This window comes from Myxine glutinosa, chromosome 11 (assembly GCF_964187855.1).
Source record: "Myxine glutinosa chromosome 11, kmMyxGlut1.1, whole genome shotgun sequence".
Lineage (NCBI taxonomy): Eukaryota > Metazoa > Chordata > Myxini > Myxiniformes > Myxinidae > Myxine > Myxine glutinosa.
Genome location: NC_136271.1, coordinates 128736116 through 128757828, shown reverse-complemented (window position 1 = coordinate 128757828; position 21713 = coordinate 128736116). Strand labels below are relative to the sequence as shown.

General features: G+C 43.7%; 1 protein-coding gene across 2 annotated transcripts in view; it reads right to left on the bottom strand.

Moving 5' to 3' along the window:
- LOC137436149 (calcium-dependent secretion activator 1) overlaps positions 1 to 21713 on the bottom strand; it is a 156906-nt gene that overhangs the window by 102056 nt on the left and 33137 nt on the right. For both annotated transcript variants that reach the window (XM_068129870.2, XM_078787109.1), the window contains exons 3-6: positions 17990 to 18289; positions 17793 to 17873; positions 15424 to 15633; positions 13730 to 13851 (exon numbers count right to left, since the gene is read on the bottom strand). In XM_068129870.2, coding sequence (XP_067985971.2) covers positions 13730 to 13851; positions 15424 to 15633; positions 17793 to 17873; positions 17990 to 18289 — 713 coding nt within the window. The remainder of the gene's footprint in view (positions 1 to 13729; positions 13852 to 15423; positions 15634 to 17792; positions 17874 to 17989; positions 18290 to 21713) is intronic.

The following is a 21713-nucleotide window of genomic DNA, read 5'->3' as shown; positions in this document are numbered from 1 at the left end:
AAACAACATTTTGGTAGAGGTCTTGTGTGGAACACTTCCTTGGTAGATAAAAAACGGTACTGCATGCTGGCAGCCACTTTTGCGGCCAGTTAGGCCAAACAAATTGAGAGGAAATTGTAGTTAAATACGTAAGTTACACATGGCTATTTGTAAAAAAGGAAATTTGTTGAGATGGGAAACATTTTTTCGAAGGTTTATTAAGGTGTTATAATATGACATGTGGCAAGGCAAACTATTGGATGGGAAAATTAGATCTGGCTATAGAATAAATTTATTGACCCCTTGAAGTTAATTCTTAGAATCATTGTTTCACTGGCATTTTTTGTTCAAATTGGAAATAGTTTGGTAGAGCTTTGGTTAAAACCTTTGGTTGCGGTATCTTGGAACGAAATGATAAACCATAGGAGATTGATAAGAATAGAAAAAAAGATGGACCCAAAATAGAAAGTTGGATTCATGCCCCTCATTGCAAACAAGCACATGGGGCTAAGGTGGACGATCCCACAGAAAATGAGGCTGCACCTAGCAGCCCAGCAGAACATTCAGTGGTAGATAAATGATAGTCGTGATTTACAGTCATTTGAATTACATTTTAACACCCCTTGCATTGATAAACATTACATTTTCAACATGTGATATTCCTACTTGGAATAGTGACATTTATTTGCCTACATGACATACAATTACCTGCTGATATTAATACAGCATGAGTGAAAAAAAAATGTATCACAACTACACTCATGATCAGGGGATTGAGTTCAACCCCGGGAGATAGGGGGATCAGGGTAAGACAAATAATCTGATTATGTTACATATTAAGGGATTTTCTTTATTTACCTTTTAGGAAGCTTGTTAGTTTGGTATATAATGTTAAATGTCATCGACATATAACTATGTCATAGATATGAATATATACAAGGAGTAGCAGACTTGTTTGTTGGTTTAGTAGTTATATTGGCAATTGTTTTAGTGGTGGCTTGCTTGAAAGCCTTAGTGACGGTGTGTTTGAATAAGGTAACCAACAACACGATGATAACGCATGAAGTGACAAATGAGGAAAGAAATGTGGAACCAGAAAAGGAAGACTTTTATGGCGACATAAATACTGAGATTAAAAGATTAAATCAAGTGATGTTGCAAATGAATACAGTAGAATTAAGATAATGGCATAACGACAATGTTATGAGTTGTGTCAATTACAATATCAGTGAACTCATATCACCACGAGTGCCACACTGTTAAGGGAAAAAGAGGGAAAAGAAAAAGTGGAGAGGAATTATGGTAATAATACATTATGTTTAATTTGTTGGTTTGGGAAAATTGTTGTTGGGAATTAGGTATTCCCATTTGTGATTGTAATCATATACAATTAATTTTCTTAGAGTAGTGCTAAAATACCTGCATGAGTTAATTTTTGAACTATATTAACCTGAAAGCAATTGTGGATGCTATTCTTAGTTTAGTAATAAAATACATACCTGATTGAATATTATTTGTGTGACGCATATAAATGAATATAACTTTTTGTGTTAAGGAAAAACAACAAATTGTTGAATGTGAAACTGTCGGAAGATATACATGATTATGCTGATTTCATGGTAAGATGCACCCTATCTGATCCAGTGTGTGCGGAAAGCAGATTCAGATGTGACTGAGCATAAAGATAAGACGAGATCACATTTTGGAGGGATTGCTAACGGAATTGGGAAGAAGTTCGAGAAAGAAAATTTGTGGCTAAAAAATGAAGTTAATCGTGGCATACACCCTCTTTCTCAAAGAATGATGAAGACATTCTCCCGTGTAACTTGGAGATGAATGCTTACCTTCACCAAGGAAATTTATGTGACCATTTGCCTGGATCACACTGCAACATATGAAAGAAAGGCGATCACTTACTCTTGTTCGAAGACTTCGAACATTCACCACATCAGAAGTTGCAGGACAACGACATTTTACCTGCAACCTCTGTGAAATGCGGGGACATATGTTATTACTTCACCAACGTCCGGGGAACCAGCATGGAGCTGCAAAAACGGCTGTGCCCTTGTCACAACAGCTGTGCACGATTCTGCTGGTTGCTCCTGGTAAGGACCATGAATGACCTGAACACCATGGTCCCAACATCAGTGTGGATGCATCCGGCATCCCTGTTCCACATCTTGCTGGCCAATCAACGTCACACCAATACTTGCTGCCCACTCACAATGAGGGAGGAGGCAAGTCGACTACAACTGGGTGAAGGCCTTGTTCAAGGAATCATTATGGTTCACAGCAAAAAAGTGGCAAGAATGCTACATGGAGAGAAGGGTCAGTCTATGACTCCGCAGTGTTACCACAACAGCGAAATCCTACACGAAGTAGTGCAGGAGCTATGAAGACATTAGGAGAAAATGTTTCATACCTGGATTCAAACACAAGTGATCAGCCCTTCCTTTCAAACAAAGTCAACATTTGTGTGGAGGCAAACGTTTTTTGCCAGATGGTGCAGATGCTTTACAAAACTTGAAAATGAAGTGAAATTGTTGTATCTTGGTGATGGTGAAGTGTTGTTTTGAAAATATATTTGTGATGCAAATGCAATAGATTGAACAATATGGAAGGAGTCAATGACCAACGAAATGTTTTGTGATTCTTGCAGGATGACGGTGTATGCCTAAGGGAATTTGATTACCAAAGTTATGATTATTTACTTATACTTGTAATGATGTTTACTTGTAGTGATTGACTGTTTACTTATATTGATGTTTAGATTAATGGTTAATATAATCAAAAACAAAAAAATGAGGGAATTGTGGAAATGTAACTCAGTGTAACTTATTAATTGGCACTGGTAACTTATTAATTAACCTGGTAACAAAGCAGATACATTTTACATGCAAACTCTGTTAAAGACGAGTTTGTAAATGAGTGTCAGAATGTGTATGAACATGGTAATCTCTTGAAACACCTGGTCAAGGCCCCAGGCTAGAGCACCCCCCCCTGCTGTGTAAATGGAAATCACAGCAGGAGGGGAGCGAGCTGATACCAGGACTTGGTACAGGCATGACCTCGGGGCATTAGCGGAGAGGAGATTAAGTCCAGTTTGGCGATATAAACGAGAGCAAACGTTGAGTAAAGTAGACTTGTCCTCAGAAGCCCTGCCCGACGGAACGATGGAATGAACGAGTACGGCGCTGCGGAAGAACATCAGCCGAACGAAAAGGACCATGGAAAAGAGTTAATCTCAGCCATTGAATAATGCGGTATTATTTGGTAAATGGAATGAAGTGAATAATAAACCAGACCTTTTGTAAACCTGTGTCCGGTCATTGGAGTCCTGTGAGTCATACACAAAATTCTTCTACAGGCCCCATCCACAACTCTACCGGCTCCCGGAGCCCACCTGCGGCCTCACCTGGCCGACATCCTCACAGTGGTGGAGTGCCCAAACCAACTACACACACTAACAGGCTACACGCCCAGCCATTTCCACAACACTAATGCACCCATCCACAACACCATTCTGCATCCGCACCACAAATGCCAATATCCAACCACAATTTACCTATACCCTCTACCTAACACTTACACTACCCGCCCCGGGTACTCGTGAAAGGGGTCCACTCTTCCCCCATCCACACCTTCGCACCATGCACACCACTCCGTACCACTTACTCCATATATTCCACACACCTGTACTCGCACACCTGTGCTCTCACACCTGGTGCCACCTGCACCCTTCTCTCCCCAAGCGCATTCGCGCTGATCCACAACACTCACTGCTCCACACTGCTCCACACACCTGTCCAGCTCTCACACAGCATCATCTCATCTAACTACTCCCCTCTGAAACTCGCACTTCCCAGTCGTCCCTTTAAACTATTGCGCTCCCTTGTCATTATCATCCATACTAATCTACCTGCGTCCCCACTACAGGTATCAGTCACTAACTAAACTTAACGTTACCTAATGTCAATCTCTTCTAGATCCCTACAATATAACCTAACCCACCCGGGCTAGTTTTCACTGCCATACACCCCCTAAACTATAGCGCATTTGCCCCCACATGGGAAGGGTGGCAGGGATGCCACCCTTACCCACCGGGCCCATCGCTCACTACCAATTTTGCACATCAAATTTCAACAAATCAAAAATTTGCCAATCACTGCCCATCATCTGCCAATCATTACTGCCAATCCTTTGCCAATCATCAAATTTTGTTTTTTTTCTAATTTTGGGGCCAAAACACTAACCTCATCACACAGTCTACTCACTAATGCCTCTCGGTGCGCCAATTCCTGTCCAAAGCCCGGCTTCGCACAGCCAAGCCATGAATGCGGGTTGTTTGGTGCCAGCGGCTGGATACGTCCCGCATTCGGTGCAGGGAAGGAGGTTTACCCGGGCCGAGGTCCCACGCACCATCTCGGCACGGAGCCATCCCATGGCCCGATCTCGACCTGCCGGAATGCCTCAACAAAAAGTGGTCGCCATGACGACCCTTCCTATCGGGCCGCCAGCTCCGCCTAGTGGAGCACGGACGTGGCCGTTCAAAGCGAGGCCCGGCACGCACCGAGGGCCAGATTCGGCTATAAGTCGTTCTAAACTCTACCCCGGTTACCGTCGATGCTTCACCTGGATGCTTACATGCATACGCTAACCCTTGCTTGCTCATACCTTTCCTTACACACCCAGGTACCCTCATTCCGCTCACCGACTTGGTCACACACCTGACCACCGAACACCTTGGCACACATTCGTCGCTCGCACACCTCACCAACACACCTCTTCGCGCCCCCTCCTCGGTCACCTCCTCTGTGACAATCACAGGTGTGCTCTCACTCGCACACCCAACCACGTGCCTCACTACCAATTCCAGCGTGCATTCCCACTCACGCTCTACCATTCCAGGTGTGCATCCTTCCATTCCAGGTGTACATCCTCGCTCACCTGTCACAACCAACTCACGCTCCGTGTCACTCTTACTACTCTCACCTCCACTCTTGACAACGCACTCACCCTTACTCTTGACAGCGCACTCTTTCCTCATGCACCCGTCCGTTACACACCTCTCTCGCGCACACTCTTGCGCACACTCTCCCGTCACACCCTCTGTAACACTCACCACAGGCGTGCATTCTTCCTTACCTTTGACCACGCACTCTTTCCCCATGCACCTGTCCGTCACACACCTTCCTCACGCACACTCTTGCGCACACTCTCCCGTCACACCCTCTGTAACACTTACCACACCGCGCTTCCATGTGCTCCCTCGCACACGCGCTACGACCGACTCACTCTCGCCAGCACCCTCACTCCTTGGCACGCACTTTTTCCTCACACACCCCAGAGTTGGACTTTCTCGCACACCTCCTTTTTCGCACACCAGACCTGTCGCACACTTCACCAACGGCCTCTCACGAACACCCGGGTCCATCTCGACCCCCAAGCTCATTAAATCACCTGGCGCATCATACGCACGACCATATTGGTCACCACTTACACCGGGTCCTCTTCCTCTTCGCTTCTCCTCCATCACCTGCGAATCCCTCATCCGGTTAATGAGCACATCATCACGATCCGAACACAGACTTTGGACCAATTCTTTTATCTCCTCTTTTATCTCTTTCTTATCCCCTCTCCGTCGCTTCTTAATTTCGCTCACCCCTTCTTCCACCTTCTTCTAATTTCTGCTTCACCTCTTTTATTTCCCGGTACGTCTCCTCAAGCTCGTCCTCTAAGGCTACCTTGACCGTTTCCATGTGCGTCCTCACCTGCCGGTCCTTCGTCTCCATTACCTCTGTCACCTCGTCCAACCTCGTTGTCAGTCCCTCACGTACCATCTGACATTCCCTCTTCGTCGCTACCAAGTCATCTTTTAGTTCTTTCTGTGTCGCTTTTAACCCTCCTAATACCGCAGTGTTCCTTTGAACCTGCTCCGTTAGTCCTTTTTGTCCCCCCCGTCAGCTGTTCCACCTCCTGCGTCAGGTCCTCTATGCCCCCTTGCAATTTTATAGTCCCCTTTCTCACCTCCTTCTCCATGTGCTCCTTACAGTGCCTCACCTCCTCGCGCACTCCTCCGACCTCCTCACTCACACCTCTTCTGATCTCTTCTCCCATCACTTGCATCTCCTGCCCAGATGCCACCCTCATCTGCTCCATTTCCTCCCTGTGAGCATCCAGTTTGGTTTCTACCCCCATTCTAACCCCCTCTATCTGCTGCCCCATTTGTTTAACTTCCCTTTCCGCTTGGTCCCTCATGTCCCTCAATTTGCCTTCCATTCTGTTTTCTAACCCCTCTAACCCATTTCTCACTCCCTCTATCTGATTCTCCTGGGCAGCCATTCTATTTTCTACCCCCGTTAACCCCTCCTGTATTTCCCCTAATCTATCGTCTAATTTCCCAAATTTCTTGTCTAATCCCTTAAAATTACTGTCTAATCCCTTAAAATTATTGTCTAATCCCTCACCGGTACCCCTCGCTTCGTCCCTCATTGCCCCCATTTGGCCCTCTAATCGCTCACTATCAGCCCTCATTCCCACAATTTGGTTTCCCAACCGCTCACCCAATCACTCAATTTGGCTCCCCATACTCATCTGTACAGCTGCCTGTAGCTGCGCAATGAGGGCCTGCATGTCAATTGGCTGCATGTTAAAGCCCGTTGATACAGCGGGCTCGGCTGCCGCGCGCTCGTGCGAGACGCCATTTTGCGCGCCCGTAACCTCGTGCGCGACGACGCCATTTTGCGACCCTGCTACCCTCATTGCTTCGCTCTCCTCATGTCCCTCATTTTGGTCCTGGATCGACCCTGCCTCACTCTCCTCTACCGGAACCCAGCCGTCTTGGTCTGCCATAGCGCGACTTTCAAAATTCGGGTTTTTTTTTTTTTTTGTAAAACACAATCAAATTTCGCCGTTATAATTTCGAGCGCGTGAAACGCGCTCCGGATCGAATCCCACTTCCCGACACCAAATGTTACAGACGCGGTTTTGGATGTTAGTTTACCGAGCGGTTTGGTATGACCGCGTCTGCACAGTTTACCCGATTCCACTCGAACGTTGGCCGAATCGCGCTACGCTAGATCAATGAAGGAAAGGACACAACGGCTGGGTTAAATGACACGACACCAGGGGTACAGTTCTCAAGACCTCCGGAGGAGGTTATAATATGGGTTTGCAGAACGTTTAGATTACACGCACAAGAGGTACAGCACAGAAAGGTGGGCACTTAAACACGGTCTTATCTTAGCCCCGACAGACCACAGATAAACGGGACAAGACTGACTCACACAGGGATTGATGGCAAGGAAGGGCAGAATCGATGGCTCAAGGTGCACCTTGGCTCAGGGACAGGATCCACACGGTCCGGTCCAGATATGCGGGGAGGTATCGTCGCGCTGGAGGTGGCGTCTGTTTCTCCTCAAGCTGGGGGCGCATCTGACGTCACCTCCGGTAAGTCGCTGCGTATATCCAGCGGGGAGTGACACGCCCTCGGCTCGTTAGCTCCGCCCCAGATGGACTCGGTCCGCCGCTTCTTATTGGGTGCGGGGGGGTTACCGGGCTCCGCCCTTGACGAGGAGCTGACAGTCAGCCCCTGTGTGGTAACCCCGTCGGAGCACGTGGTCAATGGCGGCTAACCAAGCCGGAGTGAGGACGCACACTCCCCGCGCCGCTGCCGCGCCGCCCCCCGCTGTTGTTGTAGTTGTTGTTGTTGTTGTTGTAGTTTCATGAGGAAGATGGGAGGATGCGGAGATGAGATTGTGGGGAGGTATTGGGAGGTCCTAAACTTACTACTGGTGCCATACAATCACATTCTGGTGCAACGAAGAGTCAGAATTAATGGAAACGAGTCCTTAACTGACATAGACTAAGAATAACTAGCAAGATGTCCTATAGTTGTCTACGTGAGATGCGGTGAACCTGGGCACGACATTTAATGGGGGAAAAAGGGGAAGGTCGGTTCTACAGAGTGTTGTTTACAGACAATGGGACTAGGGAATGGGGGATTGGGGATAGTTGGGGAGTATTGGGGAAATAGGGGAATATTTACAAGCGGATATGGATGGAGGCCAAATCCCATATCCGCAACAATATATATATATATATATATAATTAGTGCTGTGCCGATATCTGAACTTGCAATCAGAACAGGCTGATAATATCACCTATTTTTCAGGACTCTGTACCAACAGATTACAATCAGTATACAGTTACGATGACCGATTAAAGTTGGACTGTACTCTATACAACCCCCAAACCTTGAGTAGCTTTCACCCTTGTTTAGAATTAGAGCGAATTTCAATGATCAAATTGAAGAAAACAAAGTTGCACCTTTTGCCTTTGAAACAGCTATGAGGACAAAGAAATCCGCAACGCCCCCTGCTGTACCATGCGACGCGATGGCTCTGACTGACTTCCTGGCAGAGTACGTCTTGACGTCATATGTTCCAGGCATGCATCAAATTCAGTGTCCGTTAACTTAATTATTTTCACATTTCAAAGGTGGACTCACAGTATTCTGGCTCCCTGAGCAAAATGAGGCACATTTTACGCAGTTTGTAAAATTACTGCTTCATTCGTTAGACCGAATGCTGTGACGTCATCTCACGCAATCTCACGTGATCATAACGCACATGGCGTTCACAAAAAACGTTACCAAACACATGGAACTCTATTTATTCCTCCATAATAACAATGACTTCTTTTTTAATATCTTCTTTCTCCTCTGTTCCCCTCGTTATTTCCTGGTGTGCCTCTTCACTCCATCTTTATGACTCCCAGTTTCCCCTTGGTTTCCCTCTGTGTATTTTTTAAATCAAATGATGCTATGGTGGATTACGGACTTGGAAATATGTAATAAGTAATATACTGTATAATAAGTTGGTGATTCGACTTACGACCACTTCAACCTACTACCTTCTTGACGGACGTAACCCCGTCGTAACTTGAGGAGTCTGTCTATATACAGACTAGGCATTTAATATGGAATATTTTTTTTGTGGGGATGAACTTACTTTTCAAGATGACTTAGAACCAAAAGTTCATTGGAATTATGTTGAAATTATTCTAGATTTTGTTGATGTGACCTTTGAAAGAAAGAAAAACCACATTTGACATTTCGAAGCAAATAAATTGATCCTTGAAAGTGATGCAAACTGATATCGAACTAAATTCATGGACAGGACTGTGTTAAACTTCTGTGCGTTTTCCAGAAGTATCTCTTTATTTTGCACAATAGCCAAACATTTTTTTAACAAAAACAAAAGTTAAATTACGACTGGGATTACGGACAGTAAAATTACAGTTCAGTACTTCGTGTAACCCCCACGAGCATTCAGGAGAGCACGTACACGTTGAGGCATGCTGTTCACGAGATTTGCCAAGGTTTGGACAGGAATCGCTTGCCATGCAGTGACAATAGCCTGCTGCAATTCACGCACAGAGGTCGGCTGCTGGTCCAAGTGGTCGATTTGATGCGTTAATTCTGCCCACAAGTTCTCTATCAGATTCATATCCAGGGACATGGCAGGCCACTCCATATGCTTTGCACCATGGTCAGCAAGAAAGTGTTGGATCATGCGAGCACGAGGAGGCCATGCATTGTCATCTTGGAAGACAAAGTTTCCTCGAAAGGATGCACGAGCAAATGGAAGCAATGTTTCTTCCAGAATGACCCTGTACTTGAACTGGTTCAGGTTTCCATTCAGAACAACCAGGTCAGTTTTGCCCCCTGCATGAAAAACAGCCCAAACGGTCACCCCACCACCTCCAGCTTGGACTCTTGGCACTATACAATCTTCGTTGAGGGCTTCATGCACTTGTCTGCGCACTCGGACGTGGCCATCTTGACGATAGACCAGAAATCTAGACTCGTCACTGAAGGTCACGTGATTCCAGTGTCCTGGCTGCCATTGACGGTGCTCTCTGGCCCACTGCAATTGGCGCTGGCTGTGTTGTCTGGTCAGGCGTGGCTTTCTCAGGGGACGCCTGGCACGATAGCCTGCTTGAACCAGTCATTGGTTGATTAGCCTTCTGGATACAGGCACATTTGTCAGTTGCTGCCACTCAGCCCTAAGCCGATTAGCTGACTTGGTACGGCCATTGCGGACTAACTGGTGCAGCTGGCGATCATCCCTCCTTGTGGTTCTGCGGGGACGTCCTGGCCTCTGTATTGGAGTAGGGACACCCCTCTGAGCATTTCGTTTCAGGATCTTTGACACCTGACGTTGAGTGATGCCATACTGCCGAGCAATAGCACGCTGTTTCATGCCGTAATTTTGTAAAGCCACCACTCCATGACAAACAGCATTGTCGAGTTGACGGACCATCTCCAGAGGAAGCGGCAATAACTTTTGGAGATGTGCAGCAGTTGTTTTCCACTAATACAGAACGCAACAACCATTGTATACCCGACTGTGAAGCTAATCATCAAATGCACCTGTCCGTACATTTTGCCACGCCACCTGTGATATAATCCTGTTGTTGACTTCTTGCTGCGACAGACAATCAGTGACATGATTCTTTTAACAAAAAAATCACCAAAGTGTAAAAGAAACTCACCAGATTGATATACTGAGTTAAGAAAGTAAACAAGTCAAGAAAAAAAAAATATTCCATATTAAATGCCAAGTCTGTATACATATATATATATATATATATATAAATATATATATATATATATATATATATATATATATATATATATATATATATATATATATATATATATATATATACAGTCACGTGAAAAAGTAAGTACACCCCATGTAAAGTTTTGACTTTTTCAACATACAGCTATTTGATCTTCATTTCAACAATATTGATAGATAAAGGTGATATAATATAACAAATATCATGAAACATTTACATTTTGTAGTCCATTGTATAATTTAAATAAACATAAATGCAAATTTCACATGTGGAAAAAGTAAGTACACCCTTGGCTCTAATAGGTGGTATTGCCCCCTTTGGCAGAAACAACCTCAAGTAGGCATTTCTTATGACTGTCTACCTGTCTCTGACATCGACTGGGAGAATTTTTTGCCCACTCCATGCAGAATTCTTTCAGCTGTGCGATGTTTGAGGGGTCTCTTGCATGCACAGCTCGTTTCAAATCCCCCCCACAACATCTCAATGGGATTTAGATCCGGGCTTTGACTTGGCCATTCCAGAACCCTCCATTTCTTTCTTTTCAGCCATACCTTGGTGGATTTACTGGTATGTTTAGGGTCATTGTCATGTTGCAAGGTCCACCTTCGGTTGAGCTTCAACTTTCCGACAGATGGCCTCACATCATCCTCAAGCACCCTCTGGTACAATGAAGAAATCATAGTGGATTCTATGATGGTGAGCTGCCCAGGCCCTGATGCAGCAAAGCTGCCCCAAACCATAATATTTCCACAACCATGCTTTACAGTTCGTATCAGGTTCTTGTGGTCAAATGCTGTCTTTGGTTTTCGCCAAACATGTCTTCTGGTACTGTGGCCAAATAGCTCTACCTTTGACTCATCTGTCCAGAGCACATTGTTCCAGAAGTGCTGGTCTTTGCTGAGGTGTTCATTGGCAAACTTTAGTCTTGCCCTGATGTTCTTGCTGGACAGCAAAGGTTTCCTCCTGGCACCTCCCATGTCGATCAAATTTGTGCAGCCTCTTTCTAATGGTAGACTCCTGCACGTTGACATCAACAGTGGCAAAAGCTACCTGTAGGTCCCATGATGACATTCTGGGGTTCTTAGAGACTTCTTTCAACATCTTGCGGTCTGCTCTCGGGCTGAACTTGCTGGGGCGGCCTGGCCTGAACAGGTTGGCAGTTGTTTGGAATCCTCTCCACTTGTAGATGATCTTCCAGACAGTCAAATGTTTGATTTCAAATTGTTTGGAGATCTTTTTAAATCCCTTCCCAGACTCGTCGGCATCTATAACCTTCTTTCTGAAGGCCTCAGAGAGCTCTTTTGATCTTGGCATGGTGATGCCGCACACTTCAACAACAAAGAGCAAACCAAACTAAATGTCTGAGGTTTAAATAAGACAGGTTCCTCCAAGATCCTCTCTAACGATGTTCTAATCATTTGCACCTGAGCTGGTGCACCTGATTCTAATTTTAGGTATTTGAAGTAGTGATAAATGTTGGGGTGTACTTACTTTTTCCACATGCGAAATTTGCATTTATGTTTATTTAAATTATACAATGGACTACAAAATGTAAATGTTTCATGATATTTGTTATATTATATCACCTTTATCTTTCAATATTTTTGAAATGAAGATCAAATAGCTGTATGTTGAAATATGTTTAAAAGTCAAAACTTTACATGGGGTGTACTTACTTTTTCACGTGACTGTATATATATATGTATATATATATATATGTATATATATATATATATATATATATATATATAGACGTCCGTTGAACTTGGGGCCGACTCAGAAGAAGACCTTTGTTGGTCGAAAGCTTGTCGACAATTAAAGATCGACGTCCTGAAGCTACGTCCGCGTCTTATTTAATCTAACGATTATTTATTCAATGCAAATGAGACGCCCTGCTCGTACTGTGGAGTTTCTACTATTTCTTACAGTTATATATATATATATATTTACATATATATATATATACATATATATATATATATATATATATATATATATATATATATGTGATCACCTCTTAATGGCGAAATTGAATCAGTTAATCTTTGCAGCATAATGTATACTTGTATCAATTTTGGTCAAAATCCCATCACTGGTTCTCAAGTTAGCTCGGTAACAGATTTTCTACCCAACGGGACCTTTGACCTCATGACCCCAAAATCTGATCAGTTCATCTTTGCATCATAATATAGAATTATACCCAGTTTGGTCACAATTACATAATTGTTTCACAAGTTACCTCGGTAACCGCTTTTTCACCGAACGGGACCTCTGACATTTGACCTCACCTCGTCACCCCAAAATCTAATCAGTTCATCTTTACATGAAGCCTCGTGTTGGCTTAATGGTTAAGTTGGCTGGCTTACGATCCTAGGGTCTTGAGTCCAAGCCACTGTCGTTACGTTGAATTAACACCAGGTGGGTCAACTCAGTCTGTCATCCTTCTGAAGTCGGCAAAATGAGTACCAGCTAACTGTTAAAGGGACATTGCATCAGCAGCACAGCTGCGCCCTAAGAAAATGATGCAGCCAAGCAACGACAGGCTGCATACAAATAAATAAATAAATATTTACATCATTATACATACCTGCAACAAGTTTGACTTAGATCACTTCAGCTGGTATTAAGTTATCGTGGTCACAAAAACCTATCATGGACATATGAATGGACGGACACAGATGGACAGACAGCTGCTCAGATAACCAGAAACCATAATGTCTCCGGCAACTTCGTCGGCCATTCGCGATTGGCGGGACCACGGAATACTCAACAAGCCACAACATCACATGGTTATTGTGTGGCCATTGGCAACTCAAGGGTGGCTCGTTATGATGTTTGTTTCTTCCCTACCGCTGCCAAACTCTGAAACTCCCTACCTTGTCATGTATTTCCAAACACTTATGGCCTTCCCCTTTTCAAAAACAGATTTCTTACTTCCTCAAACACTCTTGGACTATTCTCTCTTTCTTTACTTTTCTATCAATGCAGCTCTTTTATTTATGGCCTGGCCTCGATGAGTACTATATGGTCTGTGACTGGAGTCTTCAACATAAAAATAAATAAATAAAAAATAAAGAGAAGAAAGACAAAGTAGTTTGCTTGCTTCGGCTTGTCAGCATCCACCGCCTCTGTTTGAAGTTTGTCACCACCTTCCATCTCCATGGTGCAGTAAACTTGTTTGCCAGGTGGTACTGAAACAAGCCCAGTCGCTTCCATCACCACGACCTAGGAAACAAAATGTACATAAGAGATGGTATGGAAAGGCCAGTTATGCTCAAGAGGAACAAGTAGAAAATATTTTATTGAAATTTAATTAAACTAGGGCATGCCCGTACTATATATAAGCTAGGACGTGCCCGTACGTGGGTGCCCGTTCCTTGCCAAAAAAAAAAAAAAAAAAAATTTGTGTAGGGGTGTGTGTGTGTAAACATCCTAGGGCGTGCCCGTACGTGGGTGCAAAAAAACATGCGTGCAAACAACAACAACAAAAAAAAACTTTGAAACCACGTGGCAGTAACGACCACAGAACCCCCCCCCCCTCTATTTACATGAATGGTTTGGTCCATTCGCAACGACCACAGAACCCCCCCCCCTCTATTTACATGCAATGGTTTGGTCCATTCGCAACGCCAAAGCGAACGGCGAACGGCTAAATCGCCATAGCTCGGTAAGTACTTGTCCGATTAATTTCAAACCTTGAAAAGGCACATCCTCGGGTCCCCAGCAATATACCTGGCAAGTTGCAAGTATATCGGACCCGTGGTTGTCGAGAAACAGCGGTCACAGACAAACAAACGTACAAACGTACAAACGTACAAACAAACACACAGAGATTACTGGAATTATAGATAGATACATAAAAACTATAGAACAGAAATTGCCTTTTGCCACGTTCAAACCCCTTCCGTTTAACATTACTTGGACAAAATATTACAGCATTTTACATCATCATCATGACCAAGTAAATTTGCCGCTCGTAGACCCCAGCCATATCCTTGTATCATATTTTTCCTCCAGATATATTATTATTAAGCCTGGTGTTGGCTTAACGGTTAAGGTGGCTGGCTTGAGATATCAAGGTCTTGATTTCAAGCCCCTGTCATGCTGTTGAATTAACACCAGGTGGGTTGACTCAGCCTGTCATCCTTCCGAGGTCAGAAAAATGAGTACCAACTTACTCGGAAGAATGAGCCACTCAAGTATCCTGCATCAGAGTGGCGACCCGACCAGGATCGTGTCCAACAGCCGAGGAAACTGCTTTGGCAGCCGAATGCATCTTAATATGCAAAAGGAGTGGTCTTCTTCTTCTATATTACTATTATTATTATTATATTTATCTCAAGACTGCACAGTGTAAGTTCCATGAACTCTATGTTTTTCATAGTTTGACAATTCCAACAACAAAGCATAAACCAATATAAAGTTTGGTCAACAAAAAAATCCCAAACAATAAAGTGGTTATCAGACCACTTAATTACATATATTCTTTAGCATCACAGGATTTGCCCATATCCATTGTGAATTTATGTAGAAAAAATGAAAAAGAAAAATGTGAAAAAACCCCCGATATTGATTTATGAGAAAATTTGACTCAAGTTGCAGGGAAAACCCTTTTTGGCAACACCTCCCTACCAAATATAAAGAAAACAAATACCGTTTCGACTTCCTGGGGCAGTTCACGTAACACATCCCCATCATAAATATAGTCACCTTTAAAAGGTTTGCTACAAATATGTGCCCCTTGCCACAAGGTATCCTTAGTTGGGAGGCAGGTCCTATGCCTTCAACAAGTAATACCTCAACAGAGAAGGAAATGTTTATGTTGTACTTGGCAAGAGTTGTACGTCCACTGCTTGCTATATCTCCAGACAGCACCGGAACCAAACGATTCCGTGGGCCTCCTCTTCCTAGGGGTAGGCTCTCCAGATTATCAAGCAGTTGTTGAATGGATGCTTTCAATTCCTCTACATAAGTCTTTTCCATATCCTTGTCCAAAAATGTTTTCATCTGCAAAGAGAAGGATATAATTTAAGATGAGTGATTGAAACATAACGTATTCAAGATGTGGACCAAGCAAACAATTTATAACGAGAGGGGCACTCGGTAGAGCGCATAACTCTGCCAGGTTGATTAGTTTGGATTTTGTATCCCACCGATAGGCCGGATCTGGATTCAGACCGAAGCCAAAATTTACTCGGCTTGTTCTCGTCACCTAACCAATTCATCCACCAAGTTTTGTCTCAACTCCTTTGGCTTAGTGGTTAAGGTGCTGTGTGGCTTAGTGATGCAAACGAAGGATAAAGAGATGGCCGAGTTAAGCAAGTTGCACATTAGGTATGTGCCATTGTAAATACATGTGATCGATTGTAAATACATCTGTAAAGTGTGGTTAAGCCTGGTGTTGGCTTAATGGTCAAGGTGGCTGGCTTAATATCTTATAGGGTCTTGAGCTTGAGCACCTGGTCAGCCACGACAGGCTATCTATCAAATAACACCAGGTGGGTTGACTCAGCCTGTCATCCTTCCGGGGTCGGCAAGATGAGCACCAGCTTACTGGAATCAGGGGGCACTGCATCAGCGGCACAGCCGGGCGCCCAGCAATGATGCCACTCGCAGCTACAGGCTACATATGAAATAAGAATAAACTAGAGCAATGCGATTGTCGCCAATATGCCTCAGGTAAAAAAAGATGGGTAGATGCCCTCGTTAACTGTCCTAAAAATGAACAAGTTTGATTTAAATCCCTTCAGATGTTCTCAAGTATCACATTTTCACCAGACATGACAGGTTTCACATCGATCGGTGAAGCAGTTTCAGAGAAGGAGATTTTTTTTTAAAATATCGGCCTTCAAGCTAATATGGCTACCAAACCACATGATATATGACACTAAGTGTACACTCTGCATATGTATGGGTAGGGGATCACGTTTGTGAAGTTTCGTGTTGATTGCATAAGCTTCGTTTTTCTGTCCAAGTTGGCTGCCAAACCACGTGACCTACGATGTCATAATTTTCAAACTATATGCAGCAATGGAGTTCGATGACATATGTAAAATTTCACAAAAAGGGTAAGCAGTTTCAGAAATATAATTATTTTCCTTCAATCCAATATGGCTGCCACACCATGTGAGCAATGACGTTTTCATGATCAAACTTTAATCGCCATGCCTAGTCAATGACACAAGTAAAGTTTTGAATCGATCGATTTGGTGGTGTGGAAGTTTTTGTTTTTTTTAAAGGTTTGAGGTTGAATCCAATATGGCTGCAAAACCATGTGACCAATGATGTCATAAATTTAATATTTCAATACAAATGGGTCATAGATCATGTGCATGTTATTTCAGATTTTTAGGATAAGGCATTCAATTAAAACATTTATGGTTGGTATACCACTTCACCAATGATGTCTTCAGTATCAGGCTTTTGTTCCCAATTGGGAGTACTTGACAATGTGCCAAGTTTGAAATTTCTTTCATTCAGCGGTTTCGGAGAATTATTTTTTTCATTATTTGCGTTTAATCAAAGATGGCTGCTGAGGCCTTGCTGCCATACCACGTGACCTGTAACATCACAATTATCATTTAAAAAAAACATTATGCATGGGTGTCACTCATACTCTGAAAGTTTTGTCTCAATCGGACATGTGGTTGCTGAGAAAAAACGAGATTTAGCCCGTGCGTACGGACGGAGAACCTGAAAATATAATGCCTCTGGCCACCTTCGGGGCCGGAGGCATAAAAAAAAATGTATAAAAAGCGGTTAATTTACCTGCCTCATTCATTTCCTTGTGGTCATTTGTTACCACTAATAAGGAGTGTTGGGGCATATTGCCTTTCCTTAATATAAAATCGCATTTCCTATTTATTTTTACTTACATGCAAGGTTTTTCTCAACAAGGTACAATCGGTGAAAGGTAAACAGAATTATTAGGAACAATGTTCCACCTCCTTCCTGGTCTTGCACACACCTGCCCTTTCTCCATAGAAAGGTGCCTTTTTTTTTCTTTCTCTTTTTCTTTTTTTCCTTTGGTTATGTTTTTCTTTCTTTCTATTTCTTTCATAGTGCCCTTTTCATACCTTGTATACAAATGTTATGACGACACAGCCTGTCGTAAAAACGTCTGTTATAGGTGGAAATGTTCGACCTAAAAAGTGGAAAGTATAGACCTTGGCAGCAAACGCTGCTCGTTCTCTCCTCCGACCCAACTCCCGTCGAATTTGTGCCACCTGCTCGTCTGCATTGTCCAACTGTAGGATACACATACACGCAAAAACAGAGTTAGAAGGATGTGCAATGAAAAAAAAATCTTCAATTCATTTAACTCGACTTCTACATTTACTTTGGTGGAAAATTACGAACTCACCTGGCATGCGTTGTAGATGCGCTGATGCTCAAGCTTGGGGATCCCAAGGATCTTCTGAAACATTTCAAGGAGTTGATCCTTGCCAAGGGAAGGCTGATGTGGATTCGGCTCTTCTGCTACCCCATGCAGCAGAATCTCAAACTTTGCCATCCACGTCTTCTGCACAGCTTCTCGCCCATACATTGCATCGCTGTTTTGCAGCCCACGTTCCACGCAGCGGGAGAACGCCTGGCGTAGCTCATGGGATGACCAACCACCTGCCGCAAATGCTTGCTCCACTTTACGGCTACAAAGGAACACCTGTGCGCACAAACATCCCACTTACTGGTCGTTATTTTGTAAGTGATTTTATAGATGCCCTGAAGAATACCTAGCCCGTTTATTCGCAAACTGAGGGTTGAGGGACACAACTTATCCTGGGAGCATAAGACATGAGGAAGAACCACCTTTAGAGGCCATTTTTCCCAGCAGGGCGGGGGTTGGCCTTTTTTGGGCACCGTGGTCCCCTTTTTGAAGCAATGTTTTACAGCCGGATGCCGTTCCTGCCGCCAACCCTGTTAGTCGCCTCTTGCGACACACAGGGAATTACCAGTGAGCTGGTACTCAACTTGCCGACCTCGGAAGGATGACAGGCTGAGTCAACCCCTCTAGCATTAATTCAGCGATCGACCGGGATTCGAACCCAGGATCCTCGGATCCCAAGCCGGCACCCTAACCGCTAAGCCAACACCAGGCTTTGCATCAGACATGAGGAGGTTAAGGAAAATCAAAATTAAAGCATTGCTCACATATCATTGGACAAAGTCTGCTTCCACAGAATTCGAGGGACAATCTGAGATTTGTAGACGAGAAAAAAAATTTTTTATTCTGCGTCAAGGCTGTAGTCAGGTGATAAAGATGAGGCTGTGCATGAACTAGTTCAGTAATGTTCGAGCGCTAGTGTGGCTCACATTCCTGGCTCGACATCAGTCACAACTGGTAAAGTATTAGCTACACCTTACATTGTTAAGTTTCCTCTTATAATTACAATGGACCATTGGCTGGCTCGCACATAAAGCAAATAAAACCATCATGTCACTAACACATATGGAGAAGCCAGTGGAACCGGTATTGAGAAGCAGGCCACACAAGCAGTGAAGTGAAAGTTGACAACTACTTATAGTATGATGAGCAACACATCCACAGTGAATTCCATATTTGGATGTGCTCGAGGCCTTGCACAAGATGGAACAAGATGGCACAAAACCGGTAAAACTAGAGTGGTCGGCCACCAGTGAGCTGGTACTCAACTGGCAGTTGGCAACTACAAGTTGGTACTCAACTGGCAACTACAAGTTAGTAAAAAGCGAGATTGAAAGGTCAACGAGATATGATGAAACAAAAATAACAACAATCCCTGAACGAGCACTGATGATTTCCTGGGAAGTTTATTACCAAAATGCCAAGAATAAAAAGCCATACAGTGGAAGACTTGCTCCTTCTTCCTGCAGTGCTCATGATGATATCAACAAAGGACCATCCTCCGATGGACAGGATACTTCCATTTAAGGAAGTACTTCCCCCATGTTCAATTTTTCCCCCAGAATTGAACAGGTTAAATTCACCAGAATCGGTGTGTTTTACTAAGACTTTTAATACCCCCAAACATTGGGAGTGATGTCATGCCAATCATATTTACACCGAGGGAATTTTGAGCTACCTCCACCCTGAATCCCAGGGCTACGAATTATTTTTAATAAGTAAAAACCTTCCCAGGCACACCCAAATCTAAAAACCAATTCTCAACTCCTTCTACCCAGCTGTTCAGGAGTGCATAGAAATCAAACACAGACAAACAAATACACACTTCTCAAACTAGAACGCCACTCGGTAGAGCGCATAGTCTCACCTCGTGCGTTCATTCGGAACAAGAACACCACCATTAACTGAACCCGCAACTCATATGGTCGACCGCCATCGTGGCCCATATACCCGTATCATCAAAGCACCCTACTATGTCACAGTTTCTTGGCAAGGGTTTTTATTATTTTAATTTTTTGTTTTCAAGATCGAGGCTCGTGTAAGAGCTAATACATAGCGCGTATAATAAATGAAGCGGGAGACAAGAGGAGGAGGGGGTGGAGGAGAGAGGGAAGCACAACAACAGGGACATCGGGAGATCTGTGGAAGGGAGAGGGCTGGGGTGGGGTACACGGGATAAACAAGATGGACACTACAAGGACTTTCAGGAAAGAAAACGAGAAATTTGAAGGAGGTGGATTTGGGGTGTATTAACAGGGGTAGAAAAGATCAAGGTTTTGGATGGGGGAATATAAGAGATGGTGGTGAACAGCTGCTTTGAAGACCTGGAAGGAGGAGTGGGATTGCAGAGAGTGTGGGAGTTTGTTCCAAAAGGGGGAAAAAAGTCATGAAAGAGAAGATATATGAAGTTTCAGATTTTTTGGATAAGGATTTTGATTCAACCAATTATGACTGAAATACCACTTCACTGATGTCACTGTTATCACCTCCATATAATGCATTGGTAGTTGATGACGTGTGCCAAGTTTCAATATTTTTTGTTGAGCGGTTTTGGAGAAGATGTCCAAATTCTTTCCTTTATTCCAATATGGCAGCCATACTGCCACGTGACCTACAAAGTTGTCAGAGTTATCAATAAAATATTCTCCGTGGGGAGTCCCTCATATGGTTAAAGTTTTGAATCGATCTGGCAAGCGGTTGCAGAGGAAAACATATTTCAAATGAAAATATATAGATGCGGACACACACCCAGATGCATACACATACAGACAGATAGACAGACAGGGGCGTTGCAATAGTCTTGCAACTCCTTCAGGGTAAGACTAATTATAGTACGATTGCCAATGACTTCATGGTTCAGCGAATAGTTTAATCAACCCCAAATATGCCTTGCAACTGGATGTGTCGACCTGACACACTTATCCGTTTGTGCATGTGAGGTACCACCACTGGAAACTTGCATGACGATTTATTAATTATTTATCAATTAATTTGAAGGAAACACAATATGTAATGTAATGCAGGCAAATACACAGAATTAAAAGCAAAAAGTTGTGTATGTGCCACCACATGTTATTTAGACATATTGCATACATCGAGATGTTCTGACTTGCAAGACACCTCAACTGGAAGTTAACTAGGTCTGGGAAATCACAATTAAAATCGTGAAATTTGTTGAGCATCATACCAAAAATTCGAGATTGTTTGCAATTTTGTGTCGGGAATTGCAACTCGTTGCCTTTACATATCGAAGTCTGGTGGCTATGTTGAGGAAACATTCCGATGAGTTTGCTAACAGTTCAAAGAAGAACTGCACCTGTTCCTTCTTGACATACAGTGCATTCAGAAAGTATTCAGACCCTTCACTTTTTGTACACCGCTCCTTTCCTATGCCATCTCCAGGCATTGCAAATCGTCATTGCTGGGCACCGAAGGGGGCTCGGCAGTGACGCACGCTGAAAGAGAGTACTCAGTTTTCACTCTGGTTTCTTGTTTGTTTGTTTTCTTGGTTGTTGTACACCGCTCCTTTCCTATGCCATCTCCAGGCATTGCAAATCGTCATTGCTGGGCACCGAAGGGGGCTCGGCAGTGACGCACGCTGAAAGAGAGTACTCAGTTTTCACTCTGGTTTCTTGTTGTACACCGCTCCTTTCCTATGCCATCTCCAGGCATTGCAAATCGTCATTGCCGGGCACCAAAGGGG